Source organism: Buteo buteo, chromosome Z, assembly GCF_964188355.1.
Source record: "Buteo buteo chromosome Z, bButBut1.hap1.1, whole genome shotgun sequence".
In the NCBI taxonomy this organism is placed as follows: Eukaryota; Metazoa; Chordata; class Aves; order Accipitriformes; family Accipitridae; genus Buteo; species Buteo buteo.
The window spans coordinates 19,848,104-19,860,705 of NC_134204.1; the positions used below are offsets into that span (position 1 = coordinate 19,848,104).

At 42.9% G+C, this 12,602-nt stretch overlaps 2 protein-coding genes across 2 annotated transcripts in view; one reads left to right on the forward strand and one right to left on the reverse strand.

The window, feature by feature from the left end:
- The window catches only part of DHX29 (DExH-box helicase 29), a 28,556-nt gene extending 26,080 nt beyond the window's left edge, over positions 1-2,476 (reverse strand). The window contains exon 1 of the mRNA XM_075021567.1: positions 2,239-2,476. Within this exon, the coding sequence (XP_074877668.1) occupies positions 2,239-2,413 (175 nt within the window). The 5' untranslated portion in view covers positions 2,414-2,476. The remainder of the gene's footprint in view (positions 1-2,238) is intronic.
- Positions 2,477-2,764: 288 nt separating this feature from the next.
- MTREX (Mtr4 exosome RNA helicase) overlaps positions 2,765-12,602 on the forward strand; it is a 50,499-nt gene continuing 40,661 nt past the window's right edge. Inside the window, exons 1-9 of the mRNA XM_075020696.1 lie at positions 2,765-2,964; positions 3,343-3,474; positions 5,168-5,234; positions 7,428-7,490; positions 8,028-8,140; positions 8,979-9,153; positions 10,155-10,245; positions 10,609-10,733; positions 11,941-12,039. Coding sequence (XP_074876797.1) covers positions 2,846-2,964; positions 3,343-3,474; positions 5,168-5,234; positions 7,428-7,490; positions 8,028-8,140; positions 8,979-9,153; positions 10,155-10,245; positions 10,609-10,733; positions 11,941-12,039 — 984 coding nt within the window. The 5' untranslated portion in view covers positions 2,765-2,845. The remainder of the gene's footprint in view (positions 2,965-3,342; positions 3,475-5,167; positions 5,235-7,427; positions 7,491-8,027; positions 8,141-8,978; positions 9,154-10,154; positions 10,246-10,608; positions 10,734-11,940; positions 12,040-12,602) is intronic.

A 12,602-nucleotide genomic window follows, 5' to 3' on the forward strand; every position in this document is an offset into this window, starting at 1 on the left:
AAGAGTGAGGAGTCCTTCCCCTGAGGAGGAAGGAGCAGCAGAGACAACATGTGATGAACTGATTGTAACCCCCACTCCCCATCCACCTGCACCGCTGTGGGGGAGGAGGTAGAGAAAAATCAGGAGTGGAGTTGAGCCTGGGAAAAAGGGAGTGGTAAGGGGGAAGGTGTTTTTAAGATTTGTTTTTTCTTTCTCATTACCCCCTACTCTGATTTGATTGGCAATAAATTAAGCTAATTTCCTCAAGTCTGTTTTGCCCATGATAGTAATTGGTAAGTGATCTCTCCCTGTCCTTATCTCGACCCACAAGTCTTTCGTTACATTTTCTCTCCCCTGTCCAGCTGAGGAGGGGAGTGATAAAGGGGCTTTGGTGGGCACCTGGCATCCAGCCAGGGTCAACCCACCATGAAACAAGTGATGCACAATGCAACCGCTCACCACTCGCTGACCAATGCCCAGTTAGTTGCCGAGTGGCGATTCCCCCCAACCCCACTCCCCCCAGCTTATATACTGGGCATGACGTCACATGGCATGGAATACACCTTTGGCCAGTTTGGGTCAGCTGCCCTGACTGTGTGCCCTCTCAGCTTCTTGTGCCCCTCCAGCCTTCTTGCTGGCTGGGCATGAAAAGCTGAAAAATCCTTGACTTGGTATAAACACTACTTAGCAACAGCTGAAGACATCAGTGTTATCAACATTCTTCTCATACAGAACCCAAAACATAACACTACACCAGGTACTAGAAAGAAAATTAACTCTATCCCAGCTGAAACCAAGACAGTTACAGAGGCCTTTGGTCTGATCTGCTGTGGCCATTCTTAAATACTTTTCATTTAGCAGCTGTTAGAAAAATACTAATTCACAAAGCTATTTATCATTATTAGAATGACAACACACAGCTTCCTGCTGGAGTCCATTTTTCACACATACTGTTTCTGGTACTGCACAGGTATAAAGAAACTGAGCAACCTCACAGCTTTCACCACCCTGCGAGTCTGCACGCCATCCCAGAGGGAGCAACGCTGTGCTCCAGGAGGCACAGCAACCTCCCAGCTCCTCAGCCTGCCAGCAGGCAGGCTGGACAGCTCGTCTGTGCTTGGCTGCCTGCAGTGAGGCTCTAGTAGAGCGCATTTTCAGATCAGTACTGGGTGTAGGTAACCGCATTTCCAAAAAAAACCCACCAAACCCAAACAAACCCCAAAACCAAAACCAAGGTCAGCTCTAGTCAGGAGCTACAGGAGCTAGCAAGAGCAGTAAGCACTCAGGAGCCAATAGCTGCCACTTACTGGTAGGCTGTGCAGCCACACAGTATTTAGACTATACTAACTTACTTTTCACTTACACTGACTTATTTTTCACCACAGCAGACAACGTGGGAGAGAACCAGGACAGTTTCTGAAGAGGACTGAGCACCATGGTGTTGGAGGAGTGGGACACGCAAGAAATACATTTAGTGGAGCCCAAATTTGTAAATGCAGAGTATGTGAATATGTTCAGGAAGTTTAAGTTAACAGATTGTCATACTTTGCGTTAATAAGGTGGAATCTCAAATGACCTGACCATTGCATGATTTGCTTATAGTCTGCAACATAAGCTATTGCTGATGTTATAAGGTACCTGACCTACTTCTGGCAAAGCTGGTTTATTGAAAACAGACATCTCACAGTGCTGCAGAATACTAGTTTTTCAGGCTGTACTCTGAGCAGTCAACCCTCAGCTTATTCAACGCTGCTGAAGTGCCTCCGGCCTTGGAACTGCTCTGGACTTTTTTCATGACACACACGCACACGTACAAAATATCCCAAATCCACTTTACGCTGGTTTTGAGCACACACAGAAGGAACCTCTACAAAACCAGGTCATTACCGGGAAAGTGCCACACCGCCACTTCCCCCCCGCCCCCGAACTGCCAAAAACCAAGCGACCGGTTTTTTGTAACTAACGCAACACATGGACGCCAACAAGGCTCATCTGGGACACGCCGGCACGGGCGACGGGCTAAAGCCAGGCCTGACCCACGCCGATTTAAGGCGCCTCTCTCGGCGCCCAGGAGCGCCCGGGCCCACGGCAGAGGCAGGCCGCGCCCTCGGCAACTCCCTGACGAAGCTGCCCCTCGGTGCGCCCCCGGCCAGCCGCGGCACCCCTCAGCCGCCCGGACCCTGCACCGCTCCTCCCCACGGCACAGCCGGCCGCCGAGGCTCCCCGACCGGGGCCGCCTCACGCCGCGGGGCCCGCTACCTTGCTTGACGCGCGGCTCCTTGGAGGCGGGCGGCGGCCGCGGCGCGGCTCGGCTGCCTGCGTCCGCGGCGGCGGCGCCGGCCTCGGCAGCCGCTCGAGCCCGGGCAGCGGCGGTGGCGGCGGAGGCGGTACGGGCCGCGCTGCCCGCCCGCTGCTTCTTGTTGCGGCCGCCCATGACAGCCCCCTGCCCGCAAGGGAACCGCTCCGACCCCCTCGATCCGGGCACAGGCGCTCGGCACCGCCCGCCGCTCCCCATTGGCCGGCACAGCCCGCTCGGCACCACCCCCCCACCTCTCATTGGTCAGCGCCTGAGGGAGGGCACCTCGCCGCCGCCAGGAAATCAGGTTCCGGGGCAAGGGCCGCTGCCGGCCGCGGGGGGTTGTGGGAAGGGGGGGGTGTGCGCTGGCAGGAGGCTTACGGTGCCCCAGGGGTGGCTGGTGGGATCGCGATCGGGATTGGGCCCTGCGTGGGGCTCCCGGTGCCCGGGGGCGGCGGGGGCCTCTGTTTCTCCTCGGGTTGCAGCGCTGGTAGAGGGGCGGGAAGGATCCGGGGGTGGGGAGTGGGGGGACGCCGTCCCGCGTGAGGCATTGTGGGACCGGCGGGGAAGATGGCGGACGCGTTCGGGGACGAGCTCTTCAGCGTGTTTGAGGAGGACTCGGCCGCCGCTGCCGCCTCCGGCGCCAAGAAGAGCAAAGCGGGCGCCACCGAAGGCGCCAGGAGACCGGGGTGAGAGTGCGCTGGCGGCCGGGGGAGCAGGGCGGGGGTGCTCTGGCGGCTGAGGCTCGGGCCGCACTGCTGGGCCTGGCTTCTGCCAGCTTGTTTGAGCTACTGAACCCTCTCGGTACCGGGGGGTCGCTGCAGCCTAGAGGGACACCTTTTCCTGGGATCTCTGGCCCCAGGGCTGTGGCCAGCCCCGGCGCAGTGGGCGGTGGGGGAGAGCGGGGACCTGGAGACAAGCTCATCTGGAAAGTGATTTGAAAACCCACGGCGGTCCTCGTGGGTGGAGTTCCCCGGGTTGTGCCCCGAGTGCAACGTGATTACTGTTGCCCGTAGGACACACGTAAAAGAGGCAAACTTTAAATTTTTTGCATATTTGTGTTGCAGAAGACAACTGGAGGAAAAGTCTTCAGTAGCTGTGGCAGGGAAGCCCAAAAGGGAAATCGAGGTCGATGGTACTGAAGATGCTGTTTTGGGAAAGAAGCCAAAATTGGAAGACGTTGTATCAGAAGATGCTAAGTAAGTGTCCAGCTTAATGTGTAAGGAAATCATAGCAAGATGCACTGGTTAGCTATATGCCAGTTCCAAGTAGATATAAGCAGTTTTGCAGTGTATTCATATAAAGATGAATTTGCATATGAACTTGATTTTTTATTATCTATATAAGTGAAGATGTGCTAGCAGTACAGTTTCAGCAGTGACGAGTACTGGGTATGTTTAAAATAATATTGTGGACAGATAGGCAACTGGAATACGAAACATTTATGTATTTGTGGTTACTGCATATGGATCGGTGGTTCTTGGTCAAAGCCATCATGTTGATTTTAGGCATATAGCAAGAGATAAGCAGTGAGGTATATGGGAGGAGGCAGGCTTCCTTCCTACCCCCCCACCGAAAGACATAATTGGCTTGCGAAACAGGAAGAAGAATTTGACCAAGGAGACAGAAACGAGATTTTTGAGGCACGTAGGATTATAACTGCAGCAAATATTTGGAATCTTAAGTATGGAAATGCTTTTAAATGTGAGCACAAATGGTAGGTATTTGACGTGGAGGCGGGGCGGTATACTTGGACACGTCAACAGCTGGGGAGATAAGGCAGCTGAAGGGAAGCCAGAATGCCATTTCTGTACTTTGCGATCTGCATGTCTCTTCCTCTTTTCTTTCCAGACTTTCATGATGGGTATTATGAGGGGTTTTGAAAACAGATTGAAGGGACAGTGTGGGCACTTTTTCACCGTAGTGTATCTTACGAAATTCTTGGGAACTTGGAAGTTTGTGTCGGTTCAGAAAATGATTAGGAGTGTTCATGGAATAAAAATTCATCCAGAGCTGCCAAATGCAGGTGTGCACCTCCTAGCTCAAGATGTAGAAAGCTCTATTACAGAAATAAAAATTATGTGCTTGCTGTGTTCTTATACTTTTCTCTGAGTGATGTATTACTGACTTCTGTCAGACAGAATTCTGGTCTGGATTGTCATTTTGTCTTACATGGTCTTACGTTTTGGTCATTTGGTCTTACATTTTTCTTAAGTTCAAGGTAAGATTTTCTGTGAGAGAGTCATGACTCCTTGTGAGAACACTGTAAACAGAGGATACCTATGTAGAAGCAAAACAGAACCAGAGTCAACATTTTAAGTCAGTTTAAGTGTTAGTGGTCTCAGTAGAACGTATACTGGCCCACAGCAGCTTACTAAGTGTGTTAAAACCATCAGAAGAAACCACTGTTTTATGCAGTGAGACACTCACCCCCTCTTGTGGCCATGAGAGAGGGACTGGTAAAGAAAAGAGGGGTCTCGTCCTCCGGCAGCTGCTTGGGATGCTTCAGGCTGCTCTTACTTGTTGTCATGACTAGTAGCAAGAATACAGGTCTTGAATCTTACTTTGTTGTATGTTGAAAAAAAGTCCCCATTTAATCAGAAAACTTCATGTGTTCCAATGTGATCCAAGTGCTCTTTTGTGGTGCAGGTTTTTAAGGTGTTACAAATCCCAAAGCAGTAGCTAAAGTAGATTTCTGTAGTAGCAAAATTTTAATGGTAACAGGTATTCTTAGTCCTGGTGGTAGTCTCTGCCAACCGTCCGTTTCAAGTTTGTGCATCCTTTTTTTAATATTGCAGTTGAAGTAGACATGAAGTTGCAACATTTTTGCATTTGTAAAGAAAACAGGATTTTTAAATACCCTTTTGGCAATCCTAACTCATATGTTTTTAGTCTGGCAGACCTGATGCCTCAAGTAAAGGTGCAAGCTGTGGAAACTGTTGAAGGTTGTACACATGAGGTAAGTGCAGTGAAAATGCACATGAAAAGTATAGGCTCGTTTTCATAGAATTATATGTATTACTGCCAGTATAATAATAATGCTTATTGCACTTGTACCTATTATATCATAGTATCATAGAATCATTTGGGTTGCAAAAAACCTTTAAGATCGAGTCCAACCATTAACATAACATTGCCAAGTCCACCACTAAACCATGTCCCTAAGTGCCACAACTACACGTCTTTTAAATACCTCCAGGGATGGTGACTCCACCACTTCTCCCCTGGGCAGCCTGTTCCAATGCTTGACAACCGTTTGGTGAAGAAATTTTTCCTAATATCCAACCTAAACCTCCCCTGGTGCAACATGAGGCCATTTCCTCTTGTCCTATCATTTGTTACCTGGGAAAAGAGGCGGACACCCACCTTGCTACAACCTCCTTTCAGGTAGTTGTAGAGAGCGACCTTTTCAGCCTCCTTTTCTCCAGGCTAAATCGCCGCAGTTCCCTCAGCCACTCCTCGTAAGACTTGCGCTCTAGACACTGCACCAGCTTTGTTGCTCTTCTTTGGCAGTGCTCCAGCACCTCAATGTCTTTCCTGTAGTGAGGGGCCCAAAACTGAACACAGTAGTCAAGGTGCGGCCTCACCGGTGCCGAGTACAATCACCTCCCTGCTCCTGCTGGCCACACTATTTCTGATGCAGGCCAGGATGCCGTTGGCCTTCCTGGCCACCTGGGCACACTGCTGGCTCATATTCAGCCGGCTGTCAGCCAACACCCCCAGGTCTTTCTCTGCCGGGCAGCTTTCCAGCCACTCTTCCCCAAGCCTGTAGCGCTGCATGGGGTTGTTTTGACTCAAGTGCAGGACCTGGCACTTGGCCTCATTAAATCTCATGTGACTGGCCTCGGCCCATCGATCCAGCCTGTCCAGATTCCTCTGTAGAGCCTTCCTACCCTCAAATAGGAATAAATACATTATTTCATATTATATTTAAGGTAGAACAGGCTTCTAAGAGTTTGAGGTCTGTATCTGGCATTGAGCATGCACAAAATGCACTTGAAAAGTGAATAGGTTATCATACCAGAAGCAGTTTGAATGGAACTTGCAATAAGATGAGTGATTGTGAAAGATGCGATGATAATGTTGATAGGTTTCCATATCAGAAGAGTACCAAGCACAGTCTAAGTACTGTCGTTGAGGAGGAAAACCTACTGGTTGTTAAAATAGGTCTGTGTTCATGATGTGATCTAAATGTGCAGTGTTGCATTGAAATATTGTGCTATTCTGTTTCAAGAATGAAAGGCTTTCTTGTAAGGCTAATTACTGTTTAATATTACATTTTGGTAAAAAGGGAAACGGGTATTTTTTATGTAAATGCAAAATAATGAGAACTATCAATTTTCAAATTGTGTTAATAGGGAAATACAATTTAAAATATGAAAAATCAAATATTAATGCTGGGTTTTTTTAATAATCTGTCATCCAAAGATGATTGTCAGAAAGCGTATCTGTGAGAATTACATGTTTAAATTTTAACTTCCTTGTACTTTTATGGTCATTTTCTTTTCTGTGCTGTCTTCCAGAACTAGCTCAGGTTAATTAGGGTCACATTGAAGGACTCTGTATGATTAGACCTTTGTAATGAAGGAACTGTACATACAATTGATGATAGAGGTTTTCAAGTCCATGCATCTATATGATCTTTGTTATCATGAGATGTCTGGTAGAGGTTTGCCATCACTTAGTAACTGAAGAGAGCTTAAATATTTAGCATGAATGAATGTTAGAGACTGGCTGGGAACAGGAACTTTGCCCATATAAGTATATTGTCCTTGAAAAGGGGATGTTATCAGTGTAAGCTGAGTAATTGCTTCTAATGTCCATTGACTAGAAGCTGTGACTCTGTCTTGGCCTGAAGAGCTAACGTGCCAAGGTAGGTGAAATAGAAATATTTCACACAAGACAGTAGGGAGTATCAGAGAAGTGAGAGAAGGAGCATTGTTGGGGCAGGAGGATAGAGATATTGGCTGAAAAACTCTTGAGAGGAAGGAAGGAGGCCTTGACACATGAGCTCATAGAAACAGGATAACAGAAATTCAGATTAGTTTTTATGCACTTTATATCTACTGTCCCAGCTCTTTATAGCTTGCCGTGTCATTGGAGTGGACACCAAGAATTCTGTAACTGTGTTTATTTAAAATGTATTTTATAGGTTGCACTTCCAGCAGATGAAGTCTTCACAGGTCTGAAGCCAAGAACTGGAAAAGCTGCAAAAGTATGTGATAGATTGCATTTATTTTTCTTTTTGCATATGCTTTAGACAGTACATGAGGGTAGAGGGAAAAATTATGTACTTTGTCAGTAAGGCTTGGAAAAGAGTATCTTGAAAGGATGGCCTGTTGTAGGTAAGATTGGTATTTCTGCATTTTAGATGTGATAGAGTAAAATGATGTGGTTGAATGGGGTGGATAGGCTGTTGTGATTTCAATTCTACTCTACAACATCAGGTGGTGGCTTCTGTTGTACACTGTAGTTTCTCTTCTTAAATTAGTAGATTAGAGAAAACTCAGTCATCGGGGCAAGATTTTCATTTGCTATGACAACAAGACATAAGCAAGAATCTTAGGTGTGGTATTAGATAAAATTATTTAAATACAAAGTCATTGCAAAATGCCAGATTAAGATCAGCTGAAGTTACAAGTATCTACATTTCTGCCTGTAATTTGCACAGTAGATCAGGCACAAAATTAATTAGATGTAAGTAACAGTCTGTGTTAAAAATATGTAATGTTTTTTCTTGCTTTCTTTTTAGGAATATCCATTTATTCTTGATGCCTTTCAGAGAGAAGCTATTCTTTGTGTAGATAATAACCAGTCTGTGTTAGTGTCAGCTCATACATCAGCTGGTAAAACTGTTTGTGCAGAGTAAGTAATTTTCTGACAGGCTCTAATAAGAGTATGGTGTGATGTTTGTCATTTCATTTTGTTGAGCCATCAGTAGCTGTTGTGTCTCAGTTTCTTGATCCAAAGTTTGGACCATCAGTGTTAGAATTGAATTGACTACTCTTGAATATAAAAATCAACTTCTTTCATCTTGTTAGTGGGTAGTGAAAGACTTAACTTGTGTTTAAGCTTACCTTTTATTTTTAAACAATCTAGTTTTGAGACGTTATGGTATAGATTGAATGGAAGGTTTCTGCAATAAAGATTTGCATGAATTTAGAAAAAAGTACCTTTGTTTTCTAGCCCCTGGCTATAACTAATAAGGACTTTCTTGTGTGTTTTCTTTGCTTTGTCAGAAGCACTGGTTTGATTTATTTTTCAATTTGTTGTTTATCAGGCAAGAAATGTTTAAAAGATAGGGTATGTTTTTTGTCAGGGTTTGGTCTGACAGTGGAATGGCTTTGCTGACTTGAGATGAGAATTGAGATGAACAGGTAGATTTATTAAAGCATGGGTTCAAAGAATAATAATTTGTCATGAGACAGTGACAATTAGATTTTTAGATTAAACTAGATGTGCTCTGATGTCCATAAAAATCAGTTAACTTGTTGTCAATTATTTGTCACTCTCCAAAGAGGCATACATAGTTGAGTTAAGATTGCACTGAACTTAATAATCTAGAAATGAAATGCTTCATATCATTCTACTGGTGTTCTGAACTGTGTATTTTATTTTATTTTTTTAAGCAGAAGATTAGAGGAAAGTAATATGCTCTGAATGTCTTCCTGACAACTTTAATATGTACAATGTTTGATTACAGGTATGCAATTGCTTTGGCTTTGAGGGATAAACAGCGTGTGATATTTACAAGTCCAATTAAAGCTTTGAGTAATCAGAAGTACCGTGAAATGTATGAAGAATTTCAGGATGTTGGTTTGATGACTGGGGATGTCACCATTAATCCTACAGCTTCTTGTCTGGTAATGACAACTGAGGTAAGATCAGCCATTAATTCTTGATCTGTCTGTGTCGTCTTCTACCCTTTTTTGACTGAGAAGGTCTGGTTTTAGAAGATTAAAGTTATTAAAATAAGCCCAATTAGGGTAGAAAATGTTACAACGTTCATTATACCTCCCTTTAATGTTTTAACTTTTAGTTATTGGAAAAGTTAGGTAAATCTCTGTAAATTCATGCTTTTGGACTATCAGTCAGGAACTTCCATTCTCACATGGAGAAAGGCAGAACTTAATTTCCTGAATGCTCATGACACTGAGTTTTCTTTGGATAGATGTGAAGTACTGAAAGTCAGTCAGACTTACTGAATCCTGTTGGGTCAGTATTTTGTTCTAGGTAAACAAAATGGGGAGAGGAAGATCACTGAGTGATAGTTGATTGGTTCATGCTAGATGCTAGTACTGTAGGAATATACAGCTTTTCACCTTTGGTAACAAAGTATGGTTAGCACAGTTTCGTCATATTTGTGTTGTAGGTATCTGTCCAGCCATGAGTTGGAATTTTCCTCTTTCTGTCTTTACCTCAAAGGAGTACAGAGTGTTATAGAGAAAATTCTGATAGGGAAAGATTGGGGTGGAGCGACAGGATTACTTGATTTCTGACAAGATGTTTCCTCTTAGTCACAGAGAGGTTATCTATTAGGATGAGGGAAGAAGAAGGCTTGGCAGAAGTAGATCTCTAGACCTGTAATAAATATGCTGCCACATAGAGGCTGGGAGAAAAATAACGGGGTTTCTTTCATGTTCCTTCAGTGTTCTTGCAGGGAAACCAGTTCATCTCATATCATGAGATTTGTTAGACTGGAGTCAACTTGGAAAGCATTTCACAGCCAATTTTTAAAGGTTTTTAAGTTTTGTGCAAAATAAGATTTCATATTGCCATATAAATGTGAACCAAAAATTCTGACAGTTTCTTACTGACATCTCTGTAACATGTGACTGTTATTTCATGTGATGGATTTCTTTTTTTTCCCCTTTTCTAGATTTTGAGAAGTATGCTCTACAGAGGTTCTGAGGTTATGCGAGAAGTCGCATGGGTTATTTTTGATGAAATCCACTACATGAGAGATTCAGGTATCCTATGTGTGCCGCTTTTCTTTTCAATAAATCTTTTTTTTTTTCACCAAGAACATTTTTTTTTTCTTTTGAAAAATGAAATCTTTATTCTGTCTCTTAAAATCAGTCATCTTTGTGCATAAATAATTCAGAATTTGTTTTCTTCTGAACATCTATAAGATAGTTACTGTGTGTTGCAGTCTGCGTTTTCTTTGGCAAGGCAAAAGCCACTTTGAGGGCATTTGATACACCCCATTTGTGTAGGGGAGGCTTTTTTAAATTTCTGTTTTATTTTGTCTTTAACCATGCTGTTCTTTGGCCCCAGAGCTGAAAAATAGGCTTTAATCACATAAATTTCCCATGTGACTTTTCCATTTTCAGAACGTGGTGTGGTTTGGGAAGAGACAATTATTTTGCTCCCTGACAATGTTCATTATGTGTTCCTTTCTGCAACTATTCCAAATGCCCGCCAGTTTGCTGAATGGATCTGCCATCTTCACAAACAGGTAAGTTTCTGATATGCTATACCTCCATCCTTGTCTTGTAGCATAATACTGTCTCTTTGGTTGATGAGAACTGAACCTTTGAGCGTCTATTTAGTCATCTTCTTATTGCTTATAAAAGATGGTATAGATCACTCCTGCCTTCTCTGGTTGTAGTCCCAGCTTTTGCAGCTAAACGGGCTGTTGGTTCTACATAGCAACATTAAAGCTGTTTCTTTTAAGTTTGTTTTCCACACTTACTTAGACACCAGCTTGATTTCAACAAATGTTCTGAATGATGAAACATGGTGAACATATTATGATTTACAGAGGACTGATAGAAAAGAGGTTATTTGGAGAATTTGTTTGAAGAGCTCTGTAAAAAGGCCACATGCAAATCAAAATTAAATGATAAATCCATACAAAAGACTGTATATACATGCAAACAAAGTGAGAAAAAAAGAGTGTAAGAAATCTATTGTGTCCTGTAACCATTAGGTTTATTTTATTCTGTTTTTTTAAGAGATGCTTTTGCAGCAAAGAATGTGGGAATTAGAATTAGGGAAGTTAATATCCACAAAACGTTGGTCCAATTTTAAAAATACCCCAGAGATTGATTCTTATGTTTTTTGTGATGAAAGGAGTGTAGTATAAGAGATGTCTATTTAAGCTTGGCACAAAACCTTGACTTTGTTTTGCAGAACACTAGACTGTCGTTTTTCTTTAAAGCAGATTTACATGATACTTAATGTTTTAAAGGAAGTCTTTTGTTTATTTTTTTTGAAACAAGCTTTCTCCATGCATTAAAACCTTAAATGTTTTTAAAGGTCTACTGTATGCCTTTTTTAGGTGGTGTAAGAAATAATGCAGGCATTTTTACAAAACAGAAGTTAACAGTTTTTCCTTTGGTTTTAAAAAGTGTTAGGATTTTGAGTCTGTGTAGTAATACAGAATGAAATATTACCTGTCCTTAATTTTTGTGTTCATGAGGGGGAATTTTTGTAGCCAACTTGTTCTTCTAAAGGATTTGCAAACTTTCGTTTTCTTAAGCAACATCATTAGTACAAAACCCATATTCAGGAAAGAAAATCTGTTATCTTAGTTTCTGTGAGTCTTTCTGGCTTTTAGAGAGATGTATTTTAATAGTAATGTATTGGATTTTCCATCAAGTGGTTTTACAACACAGTTAGAAACAGGAAATATTTATGTGTATGGTGTTCTTTCTTTATAGCCTTGCCATGTGATTTACACCGACTATCGACCCACTCCACTGCAGCATTATATATTCCCAGCAGGAGGAGATGGACTCCATCTGGTTGTTGATGAAAATGTAAAGAATATTCAATTTGTTTGAAAGATCTTTTTCTTCGCGTATCAGTCACAAGCTTGATCTCTTGCAAAATTTGGATTGTCTATGTAAAGGATGTTTGTGTTAAAATGAAGTACAAAGGGGTAACAGTGATCTCTGAATTGCTGTTAGATTTTTGAAGTCTTATAGAAGAGATTGGTTTTATTATCTAATGTCTTGTAGTCAGCTGAGTAATACTTTGCTGAGATGCCTTAAATGCCCTCATCCTTGCTTTGTTTTCTAAAGTGCATGCTGCTCTCTGTAAATCTGCAAAGTGGTGGATGTTTCTTGTACTGTTTCTCACTCAAAAGAAAATGTAGAGCATTTAGATTTTACTTCAGTTGAGGGGGCAAAGTATTTTTGTGTCTTCAGGTGATTTTGAAGTAACAACTTGTTTAAAATTCATCATCTGATTGCACAGCAGTAGCTAATGCTGTAAACAGTAATACTGCACTTGAAGCTAGGTCTTCATTGGGCAGTGCAGTTTCATGCAGACATTCCTCAAAGTCAGTTTTGGCATTGTGTCATTCAGCAGGTCTAGTGTG